This window comes from Tricharina praecox, assembly GCF_024521635.1.
Source record: "Tricharina praecox strain CBS 144465 chromosome Unknown BZA05scaffold_7, whole genome shotgun sequence".
Lineage (NCBI taxonomy): Eukaryota > Fungi > Ascomycota > Pezizomycetes > Pezizales > Pyronemataceae > Tricharina > Tricharina praecox.
The window spans coordinates 442,186-458,788 of NW_026250409.1; the positions used below are offsets into that span (position 1 = coordinate 442,186).

Below are 16,603 nucleotides of genomic sequence, written 5' to 3' on the forward strand. Positions count from 1 at the left end.
TACCTACGTGGGGTTTCTTCATCATTTCGCCTTCATTTCCGTATTGCCCGTAGTGTCGTTACTGCATCAAGAGGTTGTGTGGAGTGGTGGCCGGTTGGCTTCATGTGAAGTTGGATTCGAAGCGGTTCGATATGATATGACAGCCCCCCCCCCCCCCCCATCGCCACGTTATTTCCGCTATCGGTCGAAATTCGAGAGTTTTTCGAGAAGTCCGTGCTCTGGAGTCCGATACGCGCCGGACAAGTCGAGTGCTGCGCGCTCAACACGCTGCATGCACAGCACGCCCGCAGAACACGCAGAACACGGGGTCACGAGTAGCGGTAGCGTAGTAGCCGGAAGCAAGTCACAACGCGCCTAACATGCATTGCGCGAATCATTGCGCTGTAGAGTAGGTAGGTGATGCTCCATGTGCTAGAGTAGAGTGGAGTAGAGCAGAGGAAAGGCCGAGTATGTAGGTGCACTACTACTCACATGGTACCTATAGTACTCTCCTTGTCGACCCTGCCGTGTCGTGCAGTACAAGCAAGAAGCAAGCAGGCATTGGCCGTGGCAGCAGAGGACTCGAACTGCCCCAATTGTAAAGCAAGTCCGCTACCACTCGCAGCCGCAGTGCGACATCGATGCGATCATGATCCGTCAACACCGTGATGTCAGCCTCAGCATCGCCGAACATCCCGTATCTTAGCTCGTGGTCGAGTCCCTCCTTCGTCTCCTCCCACGCGAGAGCTCGAGGCGGGGGAGTGGGATCGGATGCGTATGCGTGGAGCGTATAACTAGTACAACACAAGCGAGGCTCGTGACGAGCTCGAGACGAGGAGGAGCAAGAAGAGGAAGAGGAAGAAGAAGGAGAATGAGAAGAAGAAGAGGATGACGATGATGAAGAAGGTGTTGTAGAGTACGCTACGCATACGGCAGGCCGGTCGATGGATCGGAAAGCAAGAAAGGAAGCACCTGCTCTCACTCCAGACATTCCAGGTACCAGGAACGCTTAGTCGAATCGGGAAACGATGGCGTTGCGTCGCTCGCTAGAGTGGAAACGCAACGTTTTGCTGGAATTCCCCACCACAACGCGACCACGACCACGACCCACCGCGACCACGACCACTGCCACCACCTCCACCACCACCATCAGCACCTCCACCACTCCACCACCACTAACTCCACCACCACCCAACTACAGCCAGCGACCAGCGGCCAGCGGACCAGCGACCGTGCGACCGTGCAACCGTTAAAGGCTAGTCAGCGAGACATGAGATGGGGATGATGGGGCGGATGAAGAATCGAGAAAGCGGGTTAAGCGAGCGAGTGGACAACGCAGAATTTTGCTGTACGTATGCTGCTGCGTATATGAGATGTAACGATACAGCTCCGGATCCCGAATCGATGGCTGGTGGTGGAGGTGGAGGGTAGACGTCGTCGACGTGTGTGGTGTGTGTGTGGCAGCCATTCTCCTACGTTGCCCTCGGCCTCACCCCTCCATGGCTTCATCACCAGCACAACTAACCAGCATCACCATCGCCGGCATCACCAGTACCAGCGTCCATCGCTCTTTTTTTTTCTTTCTCTTTCTGATTTTTTTTTCCGAATTTTTTTTCCTCTCTCGCTCGCTGTCCTTCTTTTGTGCCGGGTTGGGGGATGCAGGAATCGAAAAAGGTGGTGTGGTGACTTTTGCAGTGACAACTGGCTCCAACAGGGATCCCGTTTTCGGGTTGGTTCGTCCCATTACTGATTTATTTTATTTTCGCGCATTTTTCGCTCTCGCTGTGATACGAGCTCGAGCATCGGTGGTAGTCACGCCTGTCCCTTTGCTGCCTGGACTGACTCGCGCTCTCTCGCTCACTCACCCGCTCACTCGCGCTCTCGCACTGCCTATCTTCCTCTCGCATGCGGCCTTGACGACATCATCATCGCACTAAGCTGTGAGCTGTACACTACTCGTACATACATGTCCTGTGTGTCCGCGCAGGCATCATCGGTTGTGTGCTACAATGCAACGTCAGGTAGAAGAGTCCCTCGGGCTCCGGGCTCGGCGAGGGGGGAGAGAGATAGATGAATGGATGGGGGCAGGATGGGGGGGGATTGCGGATGCTCTGGGGTGCGGAGATGAGCGTCAGAGAGATAGAGTACATGGAGCGTGAAGGATGCTAACGATGAGCGTCAGAGAGATAGAGTGGGCAGAGCGTGGAGGATGCTAAAGACGATGAGTGCCCACACGGTCAACGTGCCTGGGTATATGTGAGTTGTTGTCCTTAGAGTGGCTGGCCACACGTATGTACGTTCGAACTCGATGGATCATCGAAGGGGCCGTGGCCGCGGCCGGCACGGTACCTGCCTTGCCAGTACGTACCGGTAGTAAGCCTGACCTACCTATCTCGAGAGATCAAGCATCGGTGCCTGGCGCTGGTGCTGCTGGCTGGTTGGATGACTGGCTGGCTGGATGCTTGGTGCGTGTGTGCTTGGATGCTTGTATGTTTTGTATGCCCGTAGTTACCGTATGGTATGCTCGTATGCCCGTATGCTTGGATGCCATGTCCGAGTGCTTGTGGTGAGCAGTGCCGTACCTCCCGCAAGCATTCTGACTCTGATACTCTCATCCGTATTAGTTGGTGGATGCCCGTGGATTGTTTGTACGGCTTCAAGTTGTCGCTCGTTGTTTGGGCTTCATGCTACGGACAGCGGTTGAAGACGCCTTCTATTCGATCGAAAAGCTCGACGTCGAGTTCCTAAGCGTGTTCCGCATGGGATTTTCTCGATGTCTGGCCATTCCGGTGGTTTCTTTTTTCGAATTATCCCTCGTCCCGCCGAGGTCCACCGCTTCCATCGTACGCCTCGTCTTGTTCGAGCTCCAGCCGACCAACTTCACGCCCACGCTCCAACTAGCCCTTCCGCTTTCTCGCGCCTTGTTTGGCTTGATCGGAATTGTTGGGTTTCCCCCCTCCCCGTCCCACTCCCCCTCCCCTCTTCCGCTCGTTCATTACCGACTCAACCCCCATCAGCTATCCTCCATCCATCCATCCATCCATCTGATCCCTAGCTCCTTCCTCCTTCAACGTTGACTTTGCGCACTTCCCTCATCACGTATTCCCAGTGCCTTGGTAGCGGCGATTGACTGCGTGATACTGCTGCTGCTGCTGCGACTGCTGCTGCGACTGCTACCGCTTGCTACGGCACTGCATACTGCGGCTGCTAGAGTATCTCCAGTTCTGCGCAGATGCCGCAAAAACTGCTGTGCTGAGTTATCTATTCGGAAGTGTATTCGCTCCCTCACTCACCCAATTCAATTCAATTCTATTCAATCCGAATCAGCTGTTCTAACCATTCAAAGATTCGGAACGGCTGCAAACCATCACCTCGGAAATCTCCTCGCTACGGCTCATCGTCCCCCTCCCCCGCTAAGGTTGGAGTATTTGACTGTAAAGCGAATTCCCGCTATAACTTTGTACCAAGTACCCGCCTCTTGCACTTTCCTCTTCCCCCGTCCATGTGCCCATCTCTCTTCGTTTCTTCCCCTCGAGCCAATCCTATTTAGTCCGTTCTGCTGGATCAAAGAAAGAAAGAAAAAGAAAGAAAGAAAGAAAGCAAAAAAAAAAAACATCAATCACGCTAAAACTTACGGAAAGAGAATTCAACAATCACCTCCACCTCTACCCTCCCTCCCTCCCCCCCTCACAAAATAAAATCCTAAATCGATTCCAAATCCAACAACCCACCCTTCTTCTCACTCTACCTTTTTCTCACCGCTATCACACACAAACCCCATTGCACCCCGGCCCTCCGCAAGCCCTGTTGTTCACTTCCCTTTCAGCAGCATCATCTCAAAAGCAAAGCAAATATTATTATTCCAACCCTCCTTTCTTTTTCACCAGCCCAATTGCGCTGATTTCCTCTTTGCCCTCCATCCCTCCATCCATCTTCAGCTCAGACAACTTCAAACAAGTCCCATTCCACTCAGGTTGGTTGAAAGTGAGGTTGCGCTCGTCCCGCCTTGCTCCCCCCCATTCCTCACAAACCCGGCCACCAGCCCTCCCCAAAACTACAAAAAAAAAACCCATCCCAAACTATCCACTACCCAAAAAAACTACCCACTACTACTACCACCACCACCACCGCTACCACTACTAACACCACCCCCCCCCCCCCCCCCCCCCCCCCCTCCTGCCCACGCCTCACAACCACCCCCCTCCCCTCCCCTCCTCCCACCCACACCCCCCCCAGTCCGTACCTCATTCTATTCGCTCCCTTCCCTCCCTCCCTCTCTCCCCGGACTACATAATATATGCTGTCGCAATTGCGCACCGCCGTTGTTCCTCCTCCTCCACCATCTGCACACCAATTCACGCGTCACCCAAGACCTCCACCGTCACAGACCGTCCCCGGCTCACACTTATCACCGCTTGCTCCCGCGCCCCCACTACAACTTCTGGTCAACGGTCACGCAAACGGCGCGTTGAGTAACAATTGGACGAGCGTCAATCACGACCCATACATACCGTTTCCCCACCACTCCGGCGCAATGGCAGGCGGACCTCCTTGGACGGATGCGGAAAAGGTACGTAGTGATAGAAAGGACAGAAGGACGTTTGGCGCGGTTCGGCGCACTACAGCGGCGGCGGCGCCGGTGGTGGTAGTGGCGGCCCACCAGCGCCTAGGGAGACACGGTGTTTGCCCGTGTCGCCCGACATGCCGCTGACGTTGTGTGTCCTTCTTCGGCGTGGCGTTGGTGACCATGGTGGTGGCCGTGGTGGTGGTGGTTGTCGTGGTTGTTGTTGCAAGGAACGTTGATTGCTGACGCGCACCAAAAATTATTCGTGTACACAACAGATCCAACTCTTGGTTGAAATCCTTAAGGACTGCGAGGTCGTCGCGCCGAATTGGCGCAACATCAGAGTCCCTTCTGGTCTGCGCTACCTCCCTCCTCCTCCCGCTCACCTCCCCCCAAACAGACTCGGAGCACCCTGCCTAATCGGTCCCCACCCCCGCTGACGCAAACATCCTATGTTCAGGGCGCACGAGTCTTCAGGCACAACAGATTTTCGCCCTCCTCACCACATCCCCGGATAACTCACCGGCAGCTTCCCCGACAGCTGTCTCGGCCCCCCCGCCGCCGCCGCCGCCTCCAGTGCAGCAGCAGCCGCCACCGCAACCGACAGCTGCCCCAACCCGTAAACGCTCGAATCCCTCGCAGAATCCCAATGCCCCTAAGCGCAAACGAGGCAGACCGTCCAAAGCAGATATCGCGCTACGAGAGCAATCGCAGGGTGGAACCTCTACTGCGACATGGCAGCCACAGATGTACACGCCCGACCAAGGTCGCGGAGGAGTTTCGTTGCTCGCGGCTGCCGTAGGAGGTGCCGCCGGTTCCCAACAGGGCTCGATACAGCAGCAGCTGAGCCAGTTGCCGCCATTGAAGAAGAAGAGGGGTCGACCCACGAAGGCGGAAATGGAGGCTAGGCGCGAGAGGGAGAGACTGGAGATTTTGGCCGCTCAGAGAGTACACGGTGGAGACCTCCCGGCGGATGTCGAGGAACAGGAACGACAGAAGCTCGAAACGGAGGAAGGACAGACACGCAGGCTCGGCAACGAATTGGAAGCAGAGCTGGCCGCTGCACAAGCCTTGGATATCGAGGATGATGATAGCGAAGAGGGCGGCGCCGATTCCCCGGATACGGAGGATTGATCGCCGGCCAACCGGGTCACTTACTCGTCTAGCATACGGGTCCCAATGGCAGTAGCTCGCGTGGCAGAAACGTTCCTATAATTCGACCTTTTTCTTTTTTTCTTTTTTTTCTTTTTTCCTTTTTTCATTCCTCTTCGCATTCCACTTCTACGACGAATGGTAGGGAGACGTGGTGCTTCTCATTAGGCGTCTGTGAATTACTAGAAAAAGAGGAAAATATTTCGGGGGAGGGGTGGGGAGGGGCTTTCTTTTTTCGCGTCTCTTTTTCTTTTCATTTTTTTTCTTTTCCTTCTTTTCCTTCCTACGCCGCGCTTGCACTGCAGTACTGACAGTCCCCGGTACTGCACTGCGCACGACTTGCCCTACTATTATTATTATTGCTCGCTCAGCATTTTTTCCTTGTTACTATTTCTATTCCTGGGCGGTTTTTTTTTAACGTGGCAGGAAGGGGGGCTCTTTTTTTTGTGCGAATCGGGTCGGCAGTCTGCTTTTTCATTTTCTTGATCTTTCTTCTTCTTCACCGTATCTGGAGGTTAAAGGCGCGAGAGTCTTTTTTTTTCTTCCTATTTTTTTTCTTTTTCTTTTTACATATATAAATGGCCTCTTCTTCACTTCTTTTACTTGGGTTTTGGGTTACCTCTTTTTCCTCTCTCTACTTTTGTTTCTTAGCTGTTGTAGTATGATGTGGATTTTTGGGTGAAGCTGGAGGAGGAGGAATGGGAGGAGGAAGAGGAAAAGGAAAAGGAAAAGGAAGAGGAACAGTAAGAGTAAGAGAATGAGAAGGAAAATGGTTGGATGGATGCCGGGAGGGAGGGAGGAAGGAAGGAAGGAAGGAAGGATGGAAGGATGGAAATGCGGGTCAGGCCGGATGGTATGTGATACCAAGTGGGCGATTGATGGATGGGATACTCGAAGTACTTTCAGGAGCAGCCCCTCGGGGGTTCTTGGGACGGGGTGGGCCGGTGGACTTGGATTTCTTTTGTCTGACGAAAAAAGCGGACTTGCAAGGCCGGATATAACTAGGGTGCGTGTATTAGTAGGGACGGTGGAGAGGGGGGCTTGTTTTTTCTTGTCGATGAATTTTATGTTTTACGGTGATCCATGAAACGGCGGGGTTTTTTTTCCTTTTCCTTTTCCTTTTTCTCTTTTTCCTTTTCTTTTTTCCTTTTCTGTTTTCTTTTCATACAATTACTCTACTCTTAATGTTTTTCATGTCTGCGTGTGTCTCTGTCTGTCGAGAGGGGGATGATGGATTGAGTTTGAAGAAGAGCGGGGCCGGGACGGGGAGGGAGGAGTCGAGTGATCGCGGATACCTACCTACGAATTAATGGCACACGATACGATTGGAGTCGAATAAGAATACCGAAAGGATCCTCTCCCCCACTTACATTCACATACACATACACTTATCTACTCAACCGAGCCCACTCTACCAGATACACGCCCGCACCTGGCCGGCTGGCTGACTTCGGAGTTGCAACATGTTCTTCCTTCATGCCACATACATACCTCCTACTTGCCTACTCTACCGGTTATTTGGAACCCGGAACAGTGCGCCGCCGTCCGTCAGGTAGTTACTTACTGTAGTTACGGCTCTGGAGTCTGGAGTCTGGAGTGTATATGCATGCAATATTCTCGAAACCAAGGATTACTCTAGATACTCTACTGAGTACTCTACTCTATACGGTACGCCGGCGGTGCCGATGTATATATAGTGTCCATCCCATGGACCATGGGCGCCGGGCAGCGGGCAGCAGGCCCACAGATGCGGGCCGAGATCTCGGTACCATAGGGACCTGCTGCTATCACCTACCGTATGTACGCGCTGTATGTATGTAGGGTGTAGATAGGGTGCATGCGGTCTGTGACCTGCGGCAACGTGTGAGTGCGGACGGAACACTCGGGCGGGGGGGAGGGGAAGGGAGGGGGGGCGAGGGGTTGCACAGCTACATACATCATCGGTACCCAGCTGGGTCACCGGACCGATTATTGAGCTGCGGAACACCTACAATCAGGCGTCGACGGGGCCCATGTCTGTACCAGTCTGTACTGTGGGCAGCTCGGCCGACACCGCTCTAGTTCCGAACAAGATCCCCCCCTCCCCCGCGCCGTATGTATCATAGATGCATGCCGGATCCAGAAACATGGCCGCTTTCCCCCGCTTTCCGCTTTACCCGCCTCCAGCTCCCACCCGATGCGCCAGCGCGTCTATGTAAATATCGAGTACCGTACATACAACATCCTATGGCGGCAAGTAAGCAAGTACTTGGTTCCTCGGTTACCTACTAAAGTGATCTGCGCTCGCTCGCGTGGTTGACGCAGGTACAGAGGCATACATCGTACATACATACATGCCTCATACATACATAAACACATGGAAAGCGTGCAGATCCCCTGGACTACATACATCGTAGGTAGGTGGGTGAAACATATTTCGCCTGGAAATCACGCATCGTCTGCGCGAGATGGTATCCGGTCGGTGGCTGCGGATGGTAAGGTACCGGCCGGCGGTCTTCGTAGTCGTGCTTCGGCATGGCCCGTTGCCCCGTCTCCCCGTCGCTCCCGATGAATCGGGATCAGAGATCAGGGGCCAGGGGACTTGGAGACCGGAAGGTTATGTATGGCTCATGGCTCAGACTTCCCTTCCTTCCATCCTTTCATCACCGGAATACCCACCTACCCAGCTTTGCGAAGTACCGTGTGATATGTAGAAAACGGCACCCCACCCCCCATAAGCGTGTTCGTGCAACCCTTCTCATGCACACTGCACAACGGCCTGCTTCCCGATCGCATCCGCCAGATAGATATGTAGATAAATATCCGCGGAAGCAGGCCGCCGCACGCTTCTGCATGCGCTGCATTGCATATGCTGTTTTCCGATACGATACGTACAATGCAGGTACCGGTGCGGATTATGGGTCTCACTCACGAGCGAGCGCGCGAGCGCTGGGGATGGTGATCCCGTTGCCCGGCTTCGTCTTGGTGCTTGTGAAGTGGATGGTCTCGGTCGATAACAGCAAGGGCCGGAACAAGCACCGTAGGCGCAGGTTGAAGGCATACCTATCGCGGCAGACGCCGAGACGCTGAGCCTCCCATCGCCCCCGGAGTCTGCGCACTTAGCACGCCGTGCGATGATATATAGCAGCATCACGAAAAGCAGAATATTGCCGCAGTCTGGCTACCTACCTACCCATTTCCACTTACCCACACCGATTTCAGAAGAAAGTTCCGCATCTTCTTCTTCTTCTTCTTCGCCGCCGGCCAAAATCGGTGGCGCCTGCGCTTAGCTAGCTATGGCACCACTGGGCTGGGCTGGAATGGAATAGCTGCCGCGACCACGACGCCACTTATGCAAGTGTGGGCCCAGTTTCTCTGCCCGAGTGAGATGTTGTGACACAGTCCTATTGGGCGCAGAGCCTCAGCACCAAGCCTATGACACCCCGGGGGGGAGGGGAGGGAGGCCTGTGGAAAGCCAATCGGCGCGCACAAGCGCCGAGAGGGACATGCCCCCCATCCCCTCATCCCCCCTCCCCCTCCCATGGGCGGAGCATGTGGGTAGACATGTGGGGTCTTGGGTATGTACCTGCAGCCGAGATCGATCGATTCGAAGCTAGGGGGGCTGGCCGCGGAGCGGTGGAGATATTACTATGATACGGGTAATGCGTCGTCGCTACAGATCTGGACGCCCTTTTGCGTTATCTCGATAGCTACTTGGTTACGCCCAAGCAGATAACCGCTTAACCGCGTAACCGCCGACGGGGGGAGAGGGGGGTCTGCGTGAGCCATAGCTTCATGTGCCTGGCGATATATGTCCCTACATTCCTACTGTGGAGATGTGCGGTCGTACAGAGATTGGATTGTGATTAACCCTGGACTCGGATCGGCGGGCACTGGGAGTTGAGGGTGTGCACGGAGCGGGAAGTGATGTGGTGGTGGTGGTGGTGGTGGTGGTGGTGGTGGTGGTGTATGGTCGTAGTGCAGGAACCCAAGCTGCTCTTTTAACTCGTGCTGTGTCTTCCCTTCTCCGACGACGCACATGCGTGCATCGAGGAGGGGACCAGTAAGGAAGCTTTACATGCAGTCGAGACACCTCAAGTTATTCACCGGAAGGACTAAATTCCGCTTGGAGGTCTTTGAACCGCTGCAGACTCTGGGACAGATAATCGAATCGCTGTTCGCATCCGCTGGCTGATCTCCATGGTTTACTAGGTATTGTACATACTCGACGCTCGCTCACCATGTATACTGTACGCGGGGCCCAGTCGCATCACAAATCAACCAACACCTTGTTCCGAATCAGCGATCAACTCTGCGGGGATACGTCTCGATCGATGAGACTGGAGGGGGGTTGACGTTGCCGAACGAGCGGGAAGCAGGTGGGGGTTTGTGGTTGTCGTCAAGAGATCCAATCAGAAGCAGCGCATGCACAATGGCAAGTCCTGTTTCTTGGCGGAGAATCCCCTTAGCCGCCATCTCCGCCTTGCTCTGCAACGCGCTCTCCCCCGTCGTTCGTTCGGGATCTGGATCACCGCCGAGAACACACCACACACACGCCCTCACACGCTGATTCACGCTCGCACGGAAGAGTACATGAGACGGATCGACCGACTGCCCAGCGAATTTCGAGAAGCCGACCCAGCACACTGTGAGCTGCTCTTCAGTCTGGCCTTGTCGGATAGCTTTCCTCGCACCCCCAGGCCACCCCCCTTGCGAGTGCGCTCCGGCCCTACACCCCCGAGACCTTCACCGCTCGGAACTTCGTTCTTTCTACCAACCTGCACCAACACCACTACCACTTCCCGCCTTCAACCTCCTCCTCCTCGCTCACGCCGCCACTACACACCCACCCCTCATTCAACGCACGACTTTTTACCTCTTCAAAGCTACACACCACCCTCCTCCCAACAATTAGACTTCTACCAATAGTGCCAGCACGACCCACACTTCTGCACGTTCGAACCACGAAATTACAAGAGACGAGTTTCACCACGGTGGAGAGGAGCTTGAACGTTGTCAACAGACAGAAGTGGAAGGAATAACACATACATCTTCAAGGTGCGTACTCGGTCATTGGAGCGATCCCCCGTCGCGCGCGGTGTGTCTCGCGGTGGAGAGGAGGGAGGGAGAGAAAGAGAAAGAGATATATAGAGGTAGAAGGGGCTGCGGAATGCTGACTCGAGGTTGTCGTGGTTAGAATGCCTAGTCCGAGTAGCAGAGAGGGAGGTAGACGAGATTCTGCGGACTCGTCGAGTTCGAGTTCGAAGAAGGAGTGTGAAGAATTGCCAGTCACTACCACTACCACTACTGTGACGGTCGGCCCGACGGGTGCTAAGATGCCGGCGGAATCATCGAACGCGCTGGCTGTTGGCGCTCAGGACGGAGGCAGCAGCAACGAGGGCGTGAACAGCACACCGAACTCACACACCACACCTTCGCAGTCACCACTACAGATTGTGGGCGCGTCGTCGAAAGGAGCGGAGAACGGAGAGGTGGAAGTCACTCAGACAGTCTGCAGCGCGACGCCACCGAACGGAAACGAAAGCGCTAAGAACAGCAGTTCCAAAGTTAACCCTTCTTCACATCAGGGGGGTTGTACTTCTCCTACGACTAAAGTTGGCGGCTCAACCACTTCCACACCCAACGACATAAAGACTTCAATGTCTCCCCCAGCAGAAAACGAGAATAGTCCCAGCGCTTCAGAACTCTCTTCAGATCGCGAACCCTCCCCCCCTCTCAAAATGGAACCGAAGGAACAAAAATCGGGAAAGAAGTCTAAGGCTGTAGCAGCCCCAGTTGTTAAATACGAGCCTCCGCTATATGGCCACTTTCCAGATGCGACGGCAGATGCGACCTCCACCTTCGAAGTCATCAAGCAGTGCATCTACTCGAGTAAGACGATCGGCGATTCAGGTCATGATTCCGAGACCATGTTTTGCGAGTGCGAGTCACGATTTGGTAAGTTTCGAGTGAATACGTTATGTTGATGGGCCGCACACTGACTTTTTCCGCAGTCGATGGGGTCAACCACGCCTGCGACGAGGATTCCGACTGCATAAATCGGCTTACTCTTATGGAGTGTACCGATGAGGGCTGCGGCTGCCACACCGAATGTCAGAACCAGCGATTCCAGAGGCGCGATTATGCGGACATTTCGATCTTCAAAACGGACAAAAAGGGATATGGAGTCAGGGCCAACAGTGACATCCCGAAAGGCCGATTCATCTACGAATACGTTGGAGAGGTCATCGACGAGCCTCGATTTCGACAGCGGAACACCAAGTACCCCGGCATGGGAATCAAGCACTTTTACTTCATGTCTCTCGAGAAGGACCAGTTCATTGATGCGACTATCAAGGGTGGACTTGCAAGATTCGTCAACCATTCGTGCAACCCCAATTGTGAGACGGAGAAGTGGGTGGTCGGCAATAAGTACAGAATGGGAATCTTTGCGAGGCGCGATATTAAGGCTGGAGAGGAGCTGGTGTTCGATTACAACGTTGACAGATATGGAGCCGAGAAACAGCCATGTTACTGCGGGGAGCCGAATTGTCTTGGTTACATTGGAGGAAAAACGCAAACCAACAGCGCACCGAAATTGTCCGGCAACCTGATCGAGGCGCTCGGTATCGACGACGACGAATTGCCAACTAAAAAGTCCCGCCGCATCCGCAAGTCATCGGAAGACGAAGATGAAGAGTATCTCGCGAAGGCTAGTAGCCGAGATCTGGATTTCAAGAGTGTTGCTACCGTTATGAGCACACTCTCTAACACCAAGGAGAAGTGGATAGTGTCCAAACTTGTTGCGAGAATCCAGAGATGCGACGACGAGGCTGTTCTGGGAAGGGTATTGCAGTTCCACGGATACACCATCATCGGAAAATTCCTCACCCTCTACAAAGACGACGAGGTCATTGTTCTGGCGATCCTCAACATATTCATCAGTTTCCCGAAGCTCACAAGGAACAAGATCTCCGCGGCAGGTATCGAGCCGCTGGTTGAAGAGTTCGCTTCCTCCCCGAACGAGGAAATCCAGACCAAGGCGAAGGAGCTTCTTGCCATGTGGAGTGCGTTGGAGACGTCCTACCGGATACCACGCCGATTGGCTGGGGAGCAGCCGGAACAGAACAGCTCTGTTTTCCTGGACCGCGGACGCGACTCTAGGTCGACCAGTGGCACCGAGTCCCCCAAGCGATCGCCGGAGAACTCTACGGAGCCCATCCCTCCATGGCTGCAGAAGAACAAGCACTTCAACAAGCCAAATCCGAACTTCACCAGGCAACCGCCGAGTGGTCCACGTGCCGACCGTGGGTTCGGGGGCAACCGGGGTCACAATAACCGGAACAGCAAGTTTGCGCCGCGCCCACCATTCAGTGGTGCGAATTCGATACCAACTCCTGCCGGCGGCATGCGACTGCAGTCCGATCTTCCTTGGGGTTGGCACAAGGGATACAAGTATGGCGAATGTTACTACTACGCCAACGATGGTCGGGTCACCTGGGAGATGCCCAGGGATCCGGCCATTGCCGGACACCCTGTGCCGACGACCATTCCCCCCCCTCCGGCTAGACAGTTCGTCAAAATCCAGCAGAACGACATCCAGGCCTTGATCCTGGAGGCTGCGGCGTTTGCGGAGGCCAAGAGGAAGAGGGAAGAGGAGGAGGAGAAGGAGAAGCAGCGACAGGAACGCCGAGCGAAGCGGAAGGAGAAAGAAGCCAAACAGACCTACGACGCGGAGAAGACACGGAAGTACTTGGCTATCGCGGTATGCAACCCTCACTCACCCACCCCTCTTGATGTATGGATCTAACTTGTAGCAGTTTGGGAAGCATGTGCCCAACATGGTCAACAAGTTCAACAAGGACCTTGGGAGCAACCCCAAGTCCGCGAAGGAGAACGTCAAGAAGTACGCTAAGGAGATCGTAGAGCTGCTGGTCGACAAGGAAATCCGGTACCACAAGCACGTGGTGGATCCTCTCAACGTGTGCGACGAGGCCAAGGTCGCCAAAGTCAAGCTGTTCGTCGACGAGTACGTCCGCAAGCTTATCGAGCGTCGCAAGGCCGCCCGCCAGCAGCAGCTCCAGCAGGGTGACGGTTCGAAGAGGAAGCGTGACGAGCCGGCCGGCATCTCGACCGAGGACAATACCAAGCGTCGCAAGTCCCTGACCCCCCAGAAGGAGGCCGCGCCAACCACCCTCGTTGTTCCAGTGTCTGCCGCTTCCGCTTCCGCCTCCACTTCGCCGACGAGGAAGAGGAGCCACGAGGAGGAGGTCGAGGGAAGGGACATGTCCAAGCGCCGTAAGTCCCTGGATACCGGGGCCGGGGCTGGGGCCGTCTAAATGGCTTTGTGTCTGTGTGCTTGCTTGTTGCGTGTGTCGGGGAGGAAATTAATACCCTCGACAGAGTGGATACGGAACAAAGATGGGGATTTCATTTTCTTTTTTTCTTTAGTATTATTCTTTTGCATCCATCCATCCTTCTTCTTTTTCTTTTGTTTTTTTTTGTTGCAATGGAGTCGGAGTTGGGGCGAGCTGGGGCCGGATTTGATTTGCTTTTTTCCATTTTCGGGGGAATAAAAATTACGTTCTCCGTTATGTTATGTTTTGGTTTTTTGCTTTCTCTTTCTCTCTTTTTTCTTTTTTTCTTTTGCTTGTTTTTTGTTTTAATGATATGGGCTACTATGGGAGGATGATGGGGCGAAGGGGATGGGCGATGGGCGAGTAGTGGACTGCATTGGACTGGACTGGACTGGACTGGACTGGACTGGACTGGACTGTTTGTACATTGCGCGCTGCAGTACGCCGTAAAATCATTTCCATGGACGACTGGGTGGGGACTGGGGACTGGGGAAGGGGACTGGGGACGAGTGACAGGAGGAGGGGCAGGACGAGGAGGAGGCGTCGGGGCAGGAGTACGTACATACTTCTTACATAACCTTCAATTCTACCATATTTTCTTTGGTGAATGGGGTGGAGATGCATGTAGTTAAGGGATGGGAGCATTTCTTCTTTCTTTTATTTGTACATAGTCCTTTACATATATCCTGGGCGTGTGTGTCGGGGTTTTTTTCGCTACAGTCGGTGGTGGGGTGAAGGGATTTATTTTTTGGGGTTTGATCTTATTTTTGTCTTTTGGGAGGGGCATTGCGGCGGGGAGTTTTTTTTTTTTTTGAATTTGAGTTTGAGTTTTTTGCTTTGTATGTATTTAAGATGTATGTAATTATACCTATTACGGGGAAAGAAAGGTAAGGGGGAGGGGCTAAGGAGGTGAAGAGGTGAGGGAGTGAGACTCGAGAGGGTGTCTAGGGTGAAGCAAGAGAAGGAGTACGCGGTGCATAGCGCGGATGGTGGCCACTGGCAATGTGGAGGAATGGATGTATCTAGGTTTGCGAAAATCGAAACTATGGAGCTTTAAGCTTTAAGCTTGATGCTGTGGGCCGGGGTGTGTTGCTAGATACCTTGTACTCGCGAGCTGGAATGGCCGTACGAAGCGGAGTGGAGTAGGAAAAGAAGAACATGGCGAACAGACGTGCGACGAGTGATACCGCATGTTATCATTCGCTGTGTTGACTGCGAGTCTGCGGCCCTCCATTCAGCATGTACTCTAAATCCAGCCCCCTTGGCCTTCGTGTCGTTTCTTCCATTACGTCTCGTAGCCTCGTTACCATCTATAAACCGCGATCATGACCCCCGTAGCAGACAAGTAGGCGACTACTTCCCCAGCCCCAACATCCCTGCCCACTCCCTCCACCCGCCCTCGACGCCCGCCTCCCAAGTAACCAGCCCCGCCGCCCTCAGTATCCCCTGACTCGCGACCGCTCTAACCACAGCACCAGCGCCCGCCAGCGCGGCCGCCCTAACATAATCGGTATCGAGCAGGATCCTGAGGGCCTCGACATTATTCACGACGACGGCCCAGCCGACGCTGCGCGCCGCCGCCGGCACGTCGTACTTCCAGATCACCATCAGGATCGGGAACAGCTTTGTGCATGAGGATACGAGCAGCGCGGTCGAAACCGCGTTCGGCCGCGGGAACCGCAAGAGGTAGAATGATAGCAGCCGGATCGTGAGGTGGAACAGGATCGACTCGGTGAAGCAGAGGGCGACTGTCTCACGCGCGCGCGTTAGTACGGGTCCGGCATGGGGGGGGGGGGGGTGCGGCGCACGGAAGAATAGGTACTGGACAACGATGGGCATGCCGAGCAGCCTAGGGGTTTCCGCAGGAATGCTCTTCTCGATTCTCGCCCAGGTGAGATATACATCGAACAGCAGCAGCAGGACGCCGAGACGCTTGATGCTGCCGTCGAGGACGTCGTCCTTGCGGCCGCCCGCGAGGTGGTTGAACAGCAGGTGGCGGTACACCTGCGGCTTGATCAAGACCATGTCGATGAACAGCACGACGAAATCGTGCTCGACGTATTTATCCGCGAAGCGCTTGCACCGTGGGCATTGCGTGAGCCGCACGCCGCGCCCGAGCGAGCGGTCGTCTGCGCCCGAGTACGCGGTGAATAGTGAGTCGACTGGGAAGGAACATTCGATGCAGATGAAGAGGGGCGGGCCCGGTGGTGTCGACGGTGAGGAGGTGCTCGTCGTTGTGGCCATTTTGGAGGAACTGAAGATGAGGTGACGTTGGGTTAAGCACTTGGATGCAGGGGTGGACGCGTGGGTTCGGGCTTTGGAAGGAACCTTGGTGGTGGTCTGGACTCGGAACCCGCAAGGTCGTAGCATTCCTAACGTCTGGACGATGGCTGGGTCTCCCTGAAGCCTACGGCATCCACCAGACACCCCCGGAATACAGAGAGTTTAAAGCACTTCGTCGCAGAGACATGACTAGAAGAAGTATGAGGAGAACTACAATGTGCGCATTCACCGACTACAGCCCAAATATATTCCATCAACCAGAATCATCACCCCGAGCCCAACGCTAAAG

General features: G+C 54.6%; 6 protein-coding genes across 6 annotated transcripts; 3 read left to right on the forward strand and 3 right to left on the reverse strand.

Annotated features, from left to right (window-relative positions):
- Nucleotides 1-411: 411 nt before the first annotated feature.
- On the reverse strand, nt 412-1,044 carry BZA05DRAFT_247495 (uncharacterized protein). The gene has a single exon (XM_051479986.1). The coding sequence runs from the start codon at nt 968-970 to the stop codon at nt 479-481; it is 492 nt and encodes a 163-aa protein (XP_051341117.1). The 5' UTR covers nt 971-1,044; the 3' UTR covers nt 412-478.
- Nucleotides 1,005-2,063, forward strand: BZA05DRAFT_392230 (uncharacterized protein). The gene has a single exon (XM_051483069.1). It carries the CDS (start codon nt 1,479-1,481, stop codon nt 1,914-1,916), a length of 438 nt encoding a protein of 145 aa, XP_051341118.1. The 5' UTR covers nt 1,005-1,478; the 3' UTR covers nt 1,917-2,063.
- A 2,157-nt stretch (nt 2,064-4,220) lies between these two features.
- On the forward strand, nt 4,221-5,840 carry BZA05DRAFT_392235 (uncharacterized protein). Its single transcript, XM_051483070.1, has 3 exons — nt 4,221-4,549; nt 4,822-4,897; nt 5,004-5,840. Exons 1-3 carry the CDS (start codon nt 4,277-4,279, stop codon nt 5,675-5,677), a joined length of 1,023 nt encoding a protein of 340 aa, XP_051341119.1. The 5' UTR covers nt 4,221-4,276; the 3' UTR covers nt 5,678-5,840.
- A 4,602-nt stretch (nt 5,841-10,442) lies between these two features.
- Nucleotides 10,443-14,183, forward strand: BZA05DRAFT_247540 (uncharacterized protein). Its single transcript, XM_051479987.1, has 4 exons — nt 10,443-10,732; nt 10,872-11,632; nt 11,689-13,439; nt 13,495-14,183. Exons 2-4 carry the CDS (start codon nt 10,873-10,875, stop codon nt 14,011-14,013), a joined length of 3,030 nt encoding a protein of 1,009 aa, XP_051341120.1. The 5' UTR covers nt 10,443-10,732; nt 10,872; the 3' UTR covers nt 14,014-14,183.
- A 225-nt stretch (nt 14,184-14,408) lies between these two features.
- BZA05DRAFT_392239 (uncharacterized protein) lies at nt 14,409-15,440 on the reverse strand. Its single transcript, XM_051483071.1, has 2 exons — nt 15,132-15,440; nt 14,409-15,074 (listed from the first exon to the last, which is right to left on the reverse strand). Exons 1-2 carry the CDS (start codon nt 15,229-15,231, stop codon nt 14,773-14,775), a joined length of 402 nt encoding a protein of 133 aa, XP_051341121.1. The 5' UTR covers nt 15,232-15,440; the 3' UTR covers nt 14,409-14,772.
- Nucleotides 15,432-16,396, reverse strand: BZA05DRAFT_350582 (Arv1-like family-domain-containing protein; the record flags this gene model as incomplete). The annotated part of the gene is made up of 2 exons (XM_051481281.1): nt 15,840-16,396; nt 15,432-15,779 (listed from the first exon to the last, which is right to left on the reverse strand). Coding segments are annotated over exons 1-2 (783 nt in total), but the record flags the coding sequence as incomplete, so codon positions are not given.
- Between the last annotated feature and the right edge of the window lie 207 nt (nt 16,397-16,603).